General features: G+C 59.9%; 2 protein-coding genes across 2 annotated transcripts in view; one reads left to right on the forward strand and one right to left on the reverse strand.

The window, feature by feature from the left end:
* Nucleotides 1-7,521, forward strand: part of Srebf2 (sterol regulatory element binding transcription factor 2) — a 69,978-nt gene extending 62,457 nt beyond the window's left edge. Inside the window, exons 16-19 of the mRNA XM_042697991.1 lie at nt 502-670; nt 2,350-2,535; nt 5,633-5,744; nt 6,026-7,521. Of these exons, the coding sequence (XP_042553925.1) occupies nt 502-670; nt 2,350-2,535; nt 5,633-5,744; nt 6,026-6,246 (688 nt within the window). The 3' untranslated portion in view covers nt 6,247-7,521. The remainder of the gene's footprint in view (nt 1-501; nt 671-2,349; nt 2,536-5,632; nt 5,745-6,025) is intronic.
* A 2,554-nt stretch (nt 7,522-10,075) lies between these two features.
* On the reverse strand, nt 10,076-15,470 carry Shisa8 (shisa family member 8). The gene is made up of 4 exons (XM_042697992.1): nt 14,917-15,470; nt 11,561-11,694; nt 10,848-10,994; nt 10,076-10,615 (listed from the first exon to the last, which is right to left on the reverse strand). The coding sequence occupies exons 1-4, from the start codon at nt 15,468-15,470 to the stop codon at nt 10,257-10,259; spliced, it is 1,194 nt and encodes a 397-aa protein (XP_042553926.1). The 3' UTR covers nt 10,076-10,256.
* Between the last annotated feature and the right edge of the window lie 596 nt (nt 15,471-16,066).

Here is a 16,066-nt window from a genome sequence, read left to right on the forward strand (position 1 = left end):
ATTGTTTGAAATCTCATCTCACATAGCTTCTTTTTTTTTTTTTTGGTCACTGTGGGGCTTGAACTTTGGGCCTGGGCTCTGTCCCTGAGCTCTTCAGCTCAAGGCAAGTACTCTACCACTTGAGCCACACTGCCACTTCCGGTTTTCTGGTGGTTAATTGGAGATAAGAGTCTCATGGATTTTCTTGCCCAGGCTGGCTTTGAACCATGATCCTCAGATCTCAGCCTCCTGAGGAGGATTAGGATTACAAGCGTGAGCTACCAGCACCCAGCTCACACAGCTTCTTAGTGACAGTCCTGATGGCTACACTAGAGCAACCTAGCTCAGAACCTGTGTTGCAGAGCTTGAGCTGGCTAGCATAAACCATGATCAGAACTGATAGAACCATGTGCTGTGTGTGGCGATCACCATCTCAGCTCCTCACCTGTTAGCCAGATACTAGTCCGCCTCGCACCTCTCTGCCGTGCTCTGAGCTGCCTCTTGCCTCTGTCGCTGCTGCAGGAGCCCCCTGGTGAAGGCCATCTTCCATACCTGCAGAGCCATGCACGCCTCCGTGTCTGGGAAAGCGGATGGGCAGCAGAATTCCTTCTGTCATTGTGAAAGGGCCAGCGGCCACCTGTGGAACAGCCTCAACGTCAGCGGGGCCACCTCTGACCCTACCCTCAACCATGTGAGTGAGGGCCTCGCTGGCCCCCCGAGGCGCTCAGCTCTAGTCCGTAAGAACTCACTCAACTCTAGCTTACGCACTGTGTGCCATCTTAGAGAAAGCACACTGGCAGCCCCGTCTCCAAAATGTGGTTTGTTGGCAGAGACATCCTTTTTGGTCTGGGAACAAGTCCCTGAACCTCTTCTGCACTCCCCGAACCGCAGATCCGGCCGGCCAGTGGCTGTAAATTCCTAGGCAAATTGCACAGCCAGAGCGGTTCCTCCGCAGCTGGGAGTTTGCACAGCCCTAGAACCCCACAAGCTCCTGGCCTCAGGCCCATGCACTCTGAGCCATCGATGGCCCTGGCACCTCCATGGGCAGCCCACACATTCCTGGCGGGCAGCTGTGGTGCATTGTAGTTGCATTGCATGTTCTGGCAGTACCTATGCAATGTTTCCACAGTGCATCCCAGAGGCCTGCCCTGCCCTCGAGATACCTCCAGGCATGTGGTGACCAAGGCCCCGTCACTCGGAGAGAGAAGCCTTACTAGAGGGCACCGCTGGAGGTGCAGCTTCTCTGGGAGAAAGGGGAGCTAGAGTACAGCCCTGCTCCCCTGGGAACACATGGTGTCTTAACTCGAGACCGAGCAGCAAGGAGCGTCCTGGACAGTCACCCTCCTGGCTGCTCATTGGGTCTAATCCCAAAGGTCACGGCTGGCACTTCGAAGTAAAGGCTGTCAGTGGGCCTGGGTACCAGGGTGAAGCCAGGACAGTTTGTTGGCCCTGTGGGGACAGGCATGGCATGGAGGAGCCTGAGACCAAAGGCAGGATAGTGAGCCGCTGCTGGGCTTCACCTACTCCTTGGATATGATGTGTGTTCACGAGAGACCCCATCTCAGGAGCAGAAAAAGGTGAATGACACCACTGGGGTTGGAGCTGAGAGGGAAGAATGTGCCTAGAAAAAGAGCCTGGTAGCCTGAGAGCAAAATCCATCCAGGCCTGCTGTTCGCAGGCCCAGAGGAGCTCCGCTAGAACCCACGCCATACAAGTGTCAGCTCCTCATACAGAAAGGGCCTTCATCCACGTGCCCGTGATACAGTGCCTGTATCATGCTGTGGGGAGCCAGGCAGACATTGTGGATAGCCTGCCGGACGTATGGAGGCCAGTGCTGTCTCACACGATGCCCACAACAGCCCTGTGTGCCATTCCTACTTTGCAGTGAGGAAACCAAGGCTTAGAGAAATTGGGTCATGTGCTAGGGTCATGTAGCTAGTAAGTGGGAAATATGAGGGCCCAGATCCAACCCCAGCCTTGAGCCACCGCAAAGTTGTTCTTCCTTCATGCACACCTGTCTCCCCCTCCCTTTCCTCCTACCATCCTCTACTTCCAGCAGACCTTTGATTATTCTAGAGAAGGATGCCCTTTGGCACCTTTGGACACCCGTCTCCAGGCCAGCCATGGGGGACCACCTGGGCCCTCAGATCTGATTGCTGTATTCCCCACCTAAGCTGCTTCCCTCTCCTTTCTCACCTGCAGAATGGAGTGATCATCCCCTCCTGGGTCACGGAAGGGACCACTATTCAGGGTTACCAAGCTATGGCTGCTGCACCTTCCCCGGAGTGGCTAAGGGAGGGCCTGGTGGGTGCGAGATTCCTGCCTTAAGCCCAGCCAGTCACCCCTCTCCTGTCTTGGCCTGCCCCACAGGTGCTCCAGCTCCTCACCTGTGACTTGCTACTGTCTCTGCGAACGGCACTCTGGCAAAAGCAGACGGGTGCCAGCCAGGCCCTGGGAGAGACCTACCATGCTTCAGGCGCCGAGCTGGCTGGCTTCCAGCGAGACCTCGGCAGCCTACGCAGGCTGGCGCACAGCTTCCGCCCAGCGTACCGCAAGGTGAGACTGAGCAGGATGATGAGATAAACAGATTGGGTCTGTGGGGTCTGAGCCCCAGAACCCAGCACGGGTACATGTGGGGGTACACTGCGGGGCTGGCCCTCTGAGCCCATTGGGCACCTGCTCAGCCAACAGAAGGGTAGATACTGGGAGTCCCTTTGCTCAGCACACTTGAGTACCTGCGGTCTGCCATGTTCTGGGCCTGAAAGGGACACTGAGAGCCACGCTACACCCTTCAGACCCTGGAGGAGAGCGTTCAAGCTCTACAGAGCAGGGAGGAGGTGGAGAGCACCTAGTCCTGACCACCAGGGAGCTGCTCTGACTCGTCAAAACTGGAAGAGTAAGGAATCTCCAGAGCCATATTAGAGAATTCCTTTATCAATTCCTTTTCCCAGCCACTTAGGGGCTTCAGCTCTGCTGATTTCCTCGGCAAACATCACTTTGGCACTGCTAGAGGATCTGAGATCAGTCTTTGAGGAGAGTTGTACAACGAGGCTTTCTGGACCCATATCATTTCCCTTTTGATTTTATTGCAAGGTTGATTGATTGCCCAGGCTGCCCTCAAATTCCTGGGCTAAGGCAATCCTCCAGCCTCAGCCTCAATAGTTTGGACGACAGGCCTGCACTCCCGTGCTTGGCTTATGTTAAACATTTTTAAAATGTGTTGTTGATTTCATTTGACACATAGTTGTATATATTTGCAGGCTGTGATGAGACATTTCAATACATGTATTTTATAGATAGTGTCATAATGGACATTCCCCTCATCTCAAACATTATCATTCCTTTATGTTGAAATCAATATAATTTTACCTGAAATCCAACTGAATTATTTTGTAAATATCTGCGTGAGAAGATCCGTAAATGTCAGGGAGACAAGTGGCTATAACATGTGAGAATGAAGCTGCTGCTCTGGGGACGTGACCTCACTCTGGGGTGCAGGGGCACACCCACCAGGTCACACTGCCACAGTGCAGGGACACACCCACCGGGTCACACTGCCAGAGTGCAGGGACGCACCCACCGGGTCACACTGCCAGAGTGCAGGGACGCACCCACTGGGTCACACTGCCAGAGTGCAGGGACACACCCACCGGGCCACACTGCCAGAGTGCAGGGACGCACCCACCGGGCCACACTGCCACAGTGCAGGGACGCACCCACCGGGTCACACTGCCAGGGGGCAGGGACGCACCCACCGGGTCACACTGCCAGGGGGCAGGGGCACACCCACCGGGTCACACTGCCAGAGTGCAGGGACGCACCCACTGGGTCACACTGCCAGGGGGCAGGGGCACACCCACCGGGTCACACTGCCAGAGTGCAGGGATGCACCCACCGGGTCACACTGCCAGAGTGCAGGGACGCACCCACCGGGTCACACTGCCAGAGTGCAGGGACACACCCACCGGGTCACACTGCCAGAGTGCAGGGACACACCCACTGGGTCACACTGCCAGGGGGCAGGGGCACACCCACCGGGTCACACTGCCAGGGGGCAGGGACACACCCACCGGGTCACACTGCCAGAGTGCAGGGACGCACCCACCGGGTCACACTGCCAGAGTGCAGGGACGCACCCACCGGGTCACACTGCCAGAGTGCAGGGACACACCCACCGGGTCACACTGCCAGGGGGCAGGGGCACACCCACCGGGTCACACTGCCAGAGTGCAGGGACGCACCCACCGGGTCACACTGCCAGGGGGCAGGGGCACACCCACCGGGTCACACTGCCAGAGTGCAGGGACACACCCACCGGGTCACACTGCCAGAGTGCAGGGATGCACCCACCGGGTCACACTGCCAGAGTGCAGGGACGCAACCACCGGGTCACACTGCCAGAGTGCAGGGACGCACCCACCGGGACAGTGCAGGGACGCACCCACCGGGTCACACTGCCACAGTGCAGGGACGCACCCACCGGGTCACACTGCCACAGTGCAGGGACGCACCCACCGGGTCACACTGCCAGGGGGCAGGGACACACCCACCGGGTCACACTGCCAGGGTGCAGGGACACACCCACCGGGTCACACTGCCAGGGGGCAGGGACACACCCACCGGGTCACACTGCCAGGGGGCAGGGGCACACTCAGCGAGTCATGCCAGCCACTATGTGCAGTAGAGTAACACCACAGGAACAAAAAACACTAGAGAGCCAGCCCTAACTGGAAAATAAAAGCATGCCCACCTCTGCCTCATGGGGCTCACTCTGGCTATGTATTTGGTCTACTCATAGCCAAGGCGCGCTATCCAAGACCTCTAAAAATACCTGCTCCATTCCCCTCTCTACTGCGCCCCCCACTGCCTTCTAGCAGCCCTGAAGACCCTCCCTGAGGCTAAGATATAATGAAATTAAAGACTCTGAGAGTGTCGCTGGTGGCTCACGCCTGTCATCCTAGCTACTCAGGAAGCTGAGATCTGAGGATCACAGTTCAAAGCCAGCCCAGGCAGGAACATCTGTGAAAACTGGAAGTGGCGCTATAGCTCAAGAAAAGACTTGGGGAGCTGCGTACACTCAGCTCCTGAGTGTAATCCTCCTACCTATTCAGCAAGTCAAGATCTGAGGATTTCCATTTGAAGCCAGCCAGGCAGGAAAATCCATGAGACTGTTATCTCCAATAAGGAGGTCTAGCTTTGTGCGAAAAAAAACTCAAGGATAACACCCAGCCCCTGAGTTCAAGCCCCAGGACTGGCACAAAACAAAAAACAAAATTAGACCTAGGCCTGGCTCTCAATTGTTTTCTGTTTACCCAAGAGCCACTGACTTATACCTGAAAACCTCTGCACTTGATTCCTTGGTGAAGAAACAGAAGGGAATGAGAGTAAATTAGCAGCAGCTTTGCTGCCACCGCCGCCCCTTTTCCTAGTCCTACTTCCCCTGGACTCTGTTTCTGTCACAGTGGAGGAAAGAAGTACTTTGCCACATGCTTACCTCCCCATCTGTGCCTCTGGTCCGTGCGTGGTTTCAGGGTTGGCTTGAGGACAGGAAAAGGGGAGTCCTCGCTGGGTGGCGGGGGGCATGGCTCAGGGCGGTACCACTGGAGAGATGGAGGCAAGGACCTAGGGTCTGACGGTTTCCCTGTGCGCCCAGGTGTTCCTGCACGAAGCCACTGTGCGCCTGATGGCGGGAGCCAGCCCCACCCGCACCCACCAGCTGCTGGAGCACAGCCTGCGGCGGAGGACCACTCAAAACATGAAGCACGGTGAGTTCCGTGGGGAGCCCGGCCCAGCCCAGCATGACTCCCCCAAAAAAGCCATCATGAGCCATAACGGTGCCTTGGGAGTGAGATGGTGCTGTGGGCCGCAGGGTGGGTGTAGGCTGAGCGGCTCCACCCGGGTGGGAGGTGCGCATGAGTGGGGCTTGGGTTCCAGTCTCAGTCCCCCACGCTGGGGTGTGGGGTAGGGGAAGCAGCTTCACAGGGTAGGGGAGGTGAGTACGTGGGGCCACACTGGGACCTCAGCTGGGTGCATCTCATCCCCACAGGCGAGGTGGACGCCTGGCCTGGCCAGCGAGAGCGCGCCACCGCCATCCTGCTGGCCTGCCGCCATCTTCCCCTCTCCTTCCTGTCATCCCCGGGCCAGCGGGCGGTGCTGCTGGCCGAGGCTGCCCGCACCCTGGAGAAGGTGGGCGACCGGCGCTCCTCCAGCGACTGCCAGCAGATGATTGTCAAGCTGGGTGGTGGCACTGCCATCGCCGCCTCCTGACTGCGCGGCCTGGCCCACGTGCCCTCCACCGTCTCCATCTTTGTCCTGGGGTCCTCCCTCTGTCTCTGAGCCTCTGTCTCCCGCTAGAGAGCCACGGGGTACGGACCAGCCTTGTCTTCTGGGCAGAACCCCTTCAAAGTCACGTCAGTCGATGCCCATAGCCCTGGCGTGCCGGGCAGGAATGGGGGGTCGAGGGGCTCCTGCCTCTGGCCCTCCAGAGACTTCCTCGGCGTCTCCCCAGTCTGCTTTTTTACCACGTTTCTCTCTGGGGGGGACTAAGTCTCTGGGCACCGGAGAGCACTTTGCCCTCAGGACTTGCCCGCATGCCTCTTCCCCTTTTTATACGAATGTTTTTATATACACGTGTGCTTGCGTCTGCCGTGATGCAGGGCAGAGCTGCTGTGGCATCTTTATTTCCCTCCTAGGTCTGCCACCTCCCTGTGCCTGACTAAGCCAGTTCATTGTTTTCTCATCATTCCCTGGATCAGCCAGGGAAGGGGAGGGGCAGGCCTAGGGGGGGGTTGAAATAATGTTGGCATTATTTTTTAATTTTTTTTAAATAAATGGTATCTTATTTAATTGTCCTGTTTCTTCCCACTCCCCCCCCCCGGGGGGGGCTGGGCAGGATGAAGGCCTGGGGGCGAGTCTCCTGCTTGATTTCCAAGTGCCCTCCCACCCCACCCGAACTCCTACCTCCACAGTATATTTTTATCCCTAATCTTTGTCCTGTAAATAAGCCGGGTGGCGGAGACCACCGCCAAGCCACCCTCACAAGCCCCTTTTCAGGGTGGACAGCGGGAGCCCCATTCCTTGCTGTGAGGGGGATCCCAGGAAGAAACATGGTCCACCTTTTCTGGATCCCAGGGCTCAGAGTCCCCTAGGAGATGATTCCTCTCCAGGTCTTCCCGAAAGACTGAAAAGGCCCCTCCCCGTGTGTTCTGCCCCTTCAGGAGGTTGGGGCAGAGCAGAGGGTGGACAGGAAGCCTCAGCACAACCAAGTGCACACAGCAGGGCCCCTCCTCGTGCTTGGACCCCCCACACACACACCTACTTTCCATCTCCTGCCCTCCCCCACTGTCACTGTAATTTATGACCTCTGCCCACAGGGCCACCCAGCCCTTGTGTCGTGTGTGTCTGTGTGTGTGTATATACTGTGCCTTTTCTTCTTTAGGGGTTGGGGGTGGCCTTCCACTGAAAAGGGTGCCCTATGGCTTCCTTGATGTTGAATCATTCACCGTGTCCTGGACGTAGGTTACTCAATAAACAGATTGCTTCCACCCAGCACAAAGTGTGTGAGGGTCTGTGGTGTGGCTGCTGTCGGGACTTCTCAGGTGGCTGCAGACCTTGGCTGACTGAGGGCAGCCGAGTAGCTTTAGTTTAACAGGTCTTTCACCTCAGCGAGCCTGGCCTCCCCCAGTGCCAGCACACACTCCGGGGACGCACACAGGACCGCAATCAAAGAGCTGTTTGGTGCTTCTAGAGTCAAAAGGTCACGGTACATTGGAACATTCTAACTTGTTCCCTGGACAGAGCTGGCATGTTGGCTGACAGGGATTTGGGATGCTGTCTCTCGTTCCAGTGGGTGGACCACTTTTGTATGTGTGTATGTGTGCTGGTCCTGGGGCTTGAACTCTAGGCCTGTCCCTGAACTTGTGCTCAAGGCTAGCCCTGTACCACTTGAGCCACGGCTCCATTTTTTTTTGTTGTTTTTTTTTGGGGGGTCCGGTTGTGGGGCCTGAACTCTTGGCCTGGGCGCTGTCCCTCAGCTCTTCAGCTCAAGGCTAGCGCTCTACCACTTGAGCCACAGCGCCACTTCCGGCTTTTTTTCCTTTTTGCTTATGTGGTGCTGGGGAATCGAACCCAGGGCCTCAGGCATGCAAGGCAAGCGCTCTTCCACTGAGCCACCTTCCCAGCCCTCCATTTTTTTTTTTTAAGTGGTTCATTGAGATAAGAGTTTCACAGACTTTGCTGCCTGGGCTGGCTTCAAAACTATAAATTCTCTGCCATCAGTCTCCTGAGTAGCTGGGGTTACAGACATGAGCCACCAGCACCTGGCCTTAGGTAGATCACATCTTCCCTTTCCCTGCAGGCTAAAGCCCCGAGACCCAAGCGTAGCTCCCAGCTGGATTACCTTGGGTGGGGTCTTGCCAGGTATACAAGATGGGGCTGCTAATCCTGCCTTCCATCAGTCCCATAGGCTTGTAGGATGATATGACATACTTGAGGACAGGTACCCTGTGATGCTGGTGAGAGGCCCGGGACAAGACCACACCAGGGTCTTGATGGGTATGGGTTAGGAAGGGTACATGGGCCTTGGGCAGGCCATGTGGGAAAAAGCCTGATGTTGAATTGCACATCCATGCCTGAGACCCGCTCACCAGGACAAGCAGCAGCCCTGCGCACACCTTTTCCTCCGGGCAGTCACTGCTGGCCACACTGTCCTTGGCACAGCAGCCCAAGTTGTTCCTTGGCTACTTCAGCATTTTCATTAGTAGCCCCTACCCTTAGCCTAAGCCAGGCCCTAGGGGAGACCCAGGGCTCTTGGGGCTAAGGATGAGCAGAGAGATGGTAGCCACCTCCTAGCCCAAGCAGGGCCCATCACCAGAGTGGGTGGCCTGTGTGCCCAGAAACTGGATTCTTTTTCGTACATCTCAGCAAGCACCATGACTCAGTACCTGCTCCCTTCCTACGGTTCCGAACAGCTGTGGGACAGCGCCAGGGCACCTTCCCCAGCTTAAGATGGTGGTGGGAGAGCCCTCTTCCCATGAGCCATGGAGACTGTGGCTTTTGCAGGGCCATGGGCTCCGGGACTCAACAGCCGAGATGGACCTTCCAGCAGGAGATGGACTGAGACCGGGCTGGGTGAGCCAGGGCCTCAGGGCAGCCCAGCCAAGGAAAGGAGAGCAAGGCTGCCCATGCCCTGGGAGCGGGCTCTTCTTCCTGCCGACCCGTCTCAGCTCCTGGTGCCATGATGCAGGAGGGTCCCATCTGCAAGTCAGCAACTTATTTGGGACCCAAGACTCAGTTTCCATATCTAAAGGCACAGCCCTGTGATCTCTTGTGAGGACTAAATAAGACAGCAACAAGCGGTAATTACTGTTCAAAACAGTGTACCATGTCAGAAAAACACCCAACCAGGTGGCTTGACTGGCTGCAGCGCCATCCCTTCCCCCTTCCTCTCCTCTACACAAGCAGGCCAGTCAGTACCTGGAACAGAGGAACTTGGAAAGACATGCCGGCTGCTGGCAGTGTCCTGGGCCTCAGCCAGGTACCAGGAACCCTCCTGGCAGGCAGGGACAGGCAGTACTGGGCATGCGCAGTGTGAGTGCCCTAAGGGAGGGGTCTGCCTGGCTCCCCCAGCATCTCCATCATTCTTACCCAGGGCAGCACCTCTATCCTGAGCACCAGATGTCCACATGGCCCACACGCACTAGGGGGGTGGCTATGGGCCAATGTGGCCAAGCAGCCCGCAGGCCAGGGGCCGGCCCAGGGCCAGGCTGTCAGCGAGGCTCAGCCAGGCTCAGCCAACTCAAGCTGTAGAGTGTGCGGCCAGCTCACGCCTTGTCCGCGGACACAAACAGCACACGGAGCCCAACAGTCCTCTCTCCCCTGTGCCCATGCCTTAAGATGGCCGAGGCCTGGCTGCGCCCCTCCATGGCTTCCCCGGTGGGAGCATTAGGCCTGGCATTCAACCTTGGCCTCCCTCTCCAGCCACTTCTCCTTGGCACCCGGCGGGTATGATCCTCCGCTCTTGCCCATGCTGTGCCCTCTGCCTGCACTGCCGTCTGTCTAGTCCGTGACCGGTGCCGCCATCAATGCCTCGGGCAGGAGCCACAGTACAGGGTTTATTTACATGAGGAGCCCTATGGCTGCACCCTTCCGTTGGCCCCGAAACCCCGCGGCTCCAAGGCCTCCGTCCGCCCGGGGCCCGGGCCGGTGCCCTGCCCGGCTGCGGCCGCGCTCAGGACCGATCGCCGTCCGGCCGGTCCTCGGTAGGAACCCGCCCTGCTTCACACGGTGACCTCGGTTTTGCTGTTGGTACTGAGGTGCCGCGGCCCGCGGCCCATGCTGCTGTAGAGGCCGGGGGGCTGCGCGCCGAAGGCCTCGGCGAGCTTCTCCACGCTGAACTGGCGCCGGGGCGCGTGGCCGAGGCGCCGGGGCGCCGGAGAGGCCGGGGCCAAGTGGCCGCGCGGGACGGACCGGGCGGGCCGACCGGCGGTCCAGGCGGCGTAGGGGCCCGACGGGGCCGGGGGCGCGTAGCTCGGCGGGGCCCAGGGGCAGGCGTCCAGCAGGGCAGGCAAGTCCTCCGGGGCCCGCGGGGCCGGCTCGGGGGCGGGAAAGCGCGAGTAGTAGTCCTGCGGGGCGGCCTCTGCGGGGACAGGACCGCGTGGGACTGGTCAAGGTGCGGGGCGACCCGGGCTCCCGCCCGGGCCCAGGGTCCCCGCCAGAGCCGACAGTCCATTGGCTGCGAGGTGGCGCCCTGGGCGCGGATTGGCTGAGCCGGAAGAGCGTGGGAACCGCGGGGCCCCGCCCCCAGACCCTCAGCTCGCCGGCCCGGGAGCTCGGGCGCCCTAGCGTGGGCGCCCTCGGCGGCCACTCACCTGCGGCCTTGAGCGCCGCGGCCTTGAGCGTGGCGAACTTGGCGTAGTTGGGCTGCAAGGTCAAGCTGCCACCGCCCTGCAGCCGAGGTCCGCGCGGGGGCCCCGGGGTGGCCGACCCGAGGGGGGCGTTGTTGAGGCGTTTCTTGTCTAGAGGGGCGAGCGGGGCGGGAAGGAGACGGGAAGGAGACGCAGGCTGACCCCGGACCCCACCTGCAGCCCCAGCTCCGTGGGGACTGGCGGGATGCTCTCTAGGTGAGGCTTGAGCAGACCCCGTCTCCCCGCACCATGCCCAGGACCTGGCTCAAAAGCCAGGAACAACGGCAGCCAGCCCTGAAGGTGCCACCCCAATGTGTGGCTGGCCAGCGCCAGGCAGAGTCCCAGAACCTGCTCCCTGCAGGGAGTGGGGCTGGGGGGGGGGGCGGGGGGACAAGCGTTGCTTCCCCACAAGGCCAAGAGGAAGCCAGGCTCCAGGGCACCACGCCAGAGCCTGACAAACAACAAATCCTGGATCTAGTCTTAGGATCCTAGACCCTGAAACCCCTCTCTCCATCAGGGCAATGACCTGCTGGCCCCGCCCCCATGCACACACATTTCCCTAGGGAGGCACAGAGCCTCCACTCCCCAACCAAGCAAGCATGCGACTCTAACACCTCCCTCCCCGGCAGCCCATGCTCTGCTGGAGATGGCCCCATACCTGCCTCCAGCTGACTCACCTGTGCTGTTGTGGGGGGACCCCCGAGGGAGACCATCACCCATTTGGACCTGGACACAGTTGCCTAAGGGTGGGCCTAGTGGTGGAGGCAGTGTTTCCTGGGGGCCTGGCTGCTTCAGAAGTTCTGTCAGCGTCCTGTGTGGAAAGAGTGATGGAAGGCAGTGCCCTCAGCCTGCTGCTTCCCCTCATGCCTCAGTCTCACTGTCAAAAACCACAGACCCGGCCCTAGAGCAGGCCACCAGCCTGCCTGGAATCCTAGTTTCTCAGGAGGCTGAGATCTGCAGAGTGCGGTTCAAAGCCAGACTGAGCAGGAAGGTCTGTGAGGCTCTTATCTCCAATTAACCGGCAAAAATCGGTAAGTGGAGGGTAAGGAGCTGGGGGCACAGAAATGGAAGGACAAAGAGTGAACAAAGGCAGCAGAGGTACTCACTAGAGACAATGTTGAAAATGAACTGTACAACTTGTGGGTGGGAATGGGAGGGAAAAACTGGGAGAGAGCTGGGAACAGGTGACATTATGACATTGTCCAAAAAGAAATGTATTCTTTACCTGACTTATGTAACTGTAACCCCTCTTTACATCACCTTTATATAATAACCATTAAAAATAACAATTTAAAAAAATTGCTGGTCCCAGGACTCCAACTCAAGGCCTGGGCACTGTCCCTGAGCCTCTCTATGCTAACGGCTAGTGTCTACCACTTGAGCTACAGTGCCACTCCCAGCTTTTTCTGAGTACTTTATTGGAGATAAGAATCTCACAGACTTTCCTTCCTGGGCTGTCTTCTAACTTTGATCCTCAGATCTCAGCCTCCTGTAGCTAGGATTACAGGTGTAAGCCACCACCACTGGGCTTAAAAAATTTTTTAAGCTGAAATGGAACTACAGATCAAGTGATAGAACAGCTCAGGAATTGTGCTCAAGCGCTGAGTTCAAGCCCAGGACTAGCACCAAAATTAAAAAAAAAAAAAAAAAGACAGCAGTAGTTATCAGGGGCACTGTGTGGCCATAGCCATTTCTTTCAAACTCTCTGAGAGATCTCACGTGACACAATCCTGTCAATTTAAGATGGCAACCATCTTAAGTCTGCAAATTTAGTCACTGTGACCAGGGTCATCTAATTTTCCCAGGGCTCTTCTCTAAGACAAGCGCCCCCTTCCCCAATACCTTGCTCCCCCAAGCTCCCTCTGCCTGCAGTGTCCTTTTCTTTAAACCCCATGGGAGCCCCTGGGGGACTTGTGACCTGCCCACCTGCAGCAGGGGCTTCTGCTGGGCCCGGCCCTCACTGCCAGCACAGGCAGGAAGACCAGAAAGGACGGAAGGAAGGAGAGAAGCCAGGAGCTGTTCCTGTGACAGCCCAGCACCAAAGGCTGCGTGACCTTGGGCAGCCACCTCCCTGGGTACCCAGCACACCCAGCCCCCAGCCAGCTGTGACAGTGTCTGACGAGCCTTCCCTACAGACAGCCAACCCAGCCTTCAGCCCAGCTGCCTGCAGCACCCAGAACCCATGATTTTCTCCCATTTGGCCTGACCCTTCTTCTGGGGCTGGACTATGCATGATTCATGAAGAGGTGTCCTCAAGGACACCTGAGGTGGCCAAGGGTTAGAGTGGCAGGGTCTGGCTGATCTTCCGCTTCACCCTCTGCTCAGCGGCTCACTCCTGCGGCGACATCTCACCCAGCTCTCCTCAACTATGGAGATGGCCAGGCTTCCTGGGCCTTGCCGCAGTTTTCTCCAGGAGCTGACTCCAGTCCCCTCCAAGCCCTCTGAGAATTCTTTCCTGGGTGAGATCTGGGCAGGAGTTTGGGACCCCCCCCCCTTAACCATGAACCCAAGACCTCCCCAAAGAGGACAGTCAGAATAGGTCTTATTGAAGCCAGACACTGGTAACACACCTGTAATCCTAGCTACTTAGGAGGCTGAAATCTGAGGACTGTGGTTCAAAGCTAGCCCAAGGAAGGAAAGTCCATGAGACTCTTATCTCTAATAAACCACCACAAAACCAGAAGTGACGCTGTGGCTCAAAGTAGTAAAGTGCTAGCCTTGAGCAAAAGAGCTTAGGGGCGGTGCCCAGGCCCTGAGTTCACGTCCCTCTACTGACCAAAAAAAAAAAAAAAAAGAATAAGTATTATAGGTTCATAGCCAGATGAGCATGGCAGCTAGAATGCCCCACCACGCCCTTCCCCACAAAAGCCAGAGGCAGAACTTCTGTCCCTGAAGCAGCAAGGACCCCAGCTAGACTTCATTTGCAGAGGCTGAATGATCTGTGTGTGTGTGTGTGTGTGTGTGTACACATGTGCATGCGTGTTAATACTGAAGCTTAATCAACCATGGAACTCCAGGAACTCAAGACTGGCACATCACTTGCTCCACATCTCCACTTCCAGCTTTTCTTTGTTGGTTAGTTGGAGATAAGAGTCTCTTACATTTGTTAGCTCAGGCTGGCTTTGAACCTTGATCCTCCTACCTCAGCCTCCTGAATAGCTGTGATTATAGGCATAAGCCCAGTACCTAGCTGACTTCATGATCTTTAAAGCCCCCCACCTCTAGGGCCCAAGAGGAGAAATGCCGGTTTGGTCCGCCACTGCCACTGCTAAATGCCAGCCTGTTGCATGTCCAGCCTGGGCGGGTGCAGCCTCGGGGCAGTTCCCATGCTCCAAGGAGCAGGGCTGTGGGTGGATACCCCTGGCAGGCCGTGGAGGGTGCTAGCGGGGTGAATGAGGGTGATGAACACTCCAGAATCAGGACATAGATTGACCAGCCCGTGTTTCCACCCAGCTAGGGAAGGGAACTGGGGTCCTGTGAACCCCATGTCTCAGCAAGCTCAGAACCCAGGTAGCGCCTGGAGAGATGTTGGGAACACAGAGATGTGTTTCCTCCACACTCCGCTCCCCTTTCCCCTAGGGGAGGGACGCGCTGACCTTCACCTGGGGCTCCTGCGTGGGCTTCTGAAACCCCAGGGAAGGAAGGTCAGGGCTGAGTCACAGCGGGGGAGGGAGAGGGTGGAAGCGGCAGGAGGGAGGGAAAAGGAGAAGCAAGCGTGGAGAAAGCCGAGAACCCCGCGTCTTCCCAGGCCGCAGGGCCTGGGCTCCCCCGCCCATGGGGCCCCCGGCCTCCGTGGGCACCGACCCTGCGCCCTCTCCATAGAGGCTGGAGCCCGGGGCGGGGCGGGCACCCAGCACAGACCGGAAGGTCAAGGGGAGCCTGAGCGGTGTCAGGTGTCTCCCTCCGTGAAGTGGGGACAGAGGGCGACTGACACCCTGCAGAAAGCAGCAGAAAGGCTTCCTGGAGGGCGGTAGGGGAGGACGCGGGGGGGGGGGAGGCGGGGGGGGGGGGCGGCCGGGCGGCGCGCGCTCACCTGGTCACCGTGCGGCGCGCGCGCGGGCTGTGCGCCCGCTCCAGGCCCAGGCGCGCCCCGATGCCGACCAGCACGAGCAGCGCGGCGACGCCGCACACCGCGTAGACGGCCGTGTGGCTGCGCTCGCGGCCCGGGTCCCGGGGCGCCGCGGGGTCGCGGGCGCGGGCGGGCGGCCGGCCGGTCTGCACCCAGGCGGGCGTGTCGTAGTTGGAGCAGCGGCTCTGGTCCAGGCGCCGCGGGCCGTCGTGGCAGCAGAAGCGGTAGCCGCACGTGCCGCAGCAGAAGCTGTAGACGGCCGAGCTGCAGTTGAAGGGCGGGTCCCACTGGCCCATCACGTCGTAGTAGCCGCGGCAGCGATCGCCCCCCGCCGCCGGGGCCGCCGTGCCCGGCGCCGCCGCCGCCGCCTCGGGAGCCTCGGGGGCCCCCGCACGGCCCGACGGCGGCCCCGCCAGCAGCAGCGGCAGCAGCAGCCGCAGCGCGAGCCGGAGCCGGAGCCAGAGGAGTGCGGGCGGGCGGCGGCCGCCCCGCGGTCCCCGCGCCCCAGCCCGCTCCATGCCCGCCCCCACCCCGCGCCGTCCGCTACTGCGCCCCGCGCATGGCCGGGCGCCGCGCGGCTCCCTCCGGCCCGGCTCCCCGGCCCCGCGGTGATGGCGCGGCCCGCGATCCCCGCGCGGGCGCCCGCGGGCCGCCGCCTCGGCTGCTGGCGTCCTCGGGGATCCCAGACCCGGGTAGGCTCGGTGTCCCGTCCGCGGAGCTGGACCTCCGGCGGGCGCGTCCTCCTCCGGGGCGCACCTCGGGCCCGCGCCCGCCGGTCCGCACCCCGGGATCCCGCACTCGGGGCGCGGCGGTGGGTCTTCGCGCGCGGGCGCGCGGCGACTCCGGGCTTCTCCCCGGCCCGGCGATGTGCGGGGAGCCCCGGGCCTGGCGGGGGCTGCGCCGGGGAGGCGGCCCGCCCGACCCCGCTGCCTTCCCGCCGCCCGCTCCGCGCTGCCCGCGCTCGGGCTCTGGCTCCGGCTCCGGCTCGGGCGCGGGCTCGGCGCGGGCTCCGGCGGGCGGGCGGGGGAGCGAGCGAGGGGAGAGGGCGGAGGGCGGGAGCGCGGCGGAGCCGGGGGAGGAGCGCGGCCGCCGCGAGGGGAGGGCGGGGCGCCCC

The sequence above is a fragment of the Dipodomys spectabilis genome, unplaced genomic scaffold, assembly GCF_019054845.1.
Source record: "Dipodomys spectabilis isolate Male_0828 unplaced genomic scaffold, ASM1905484v1 ptg000230l, whole genome shotgun sequence".
NCBI lineage: Eukaryota > Metazoa > Chordata > Mammalia > Rodentia > Heteromyidae > Dipodomys > Dipodomys spectabilis.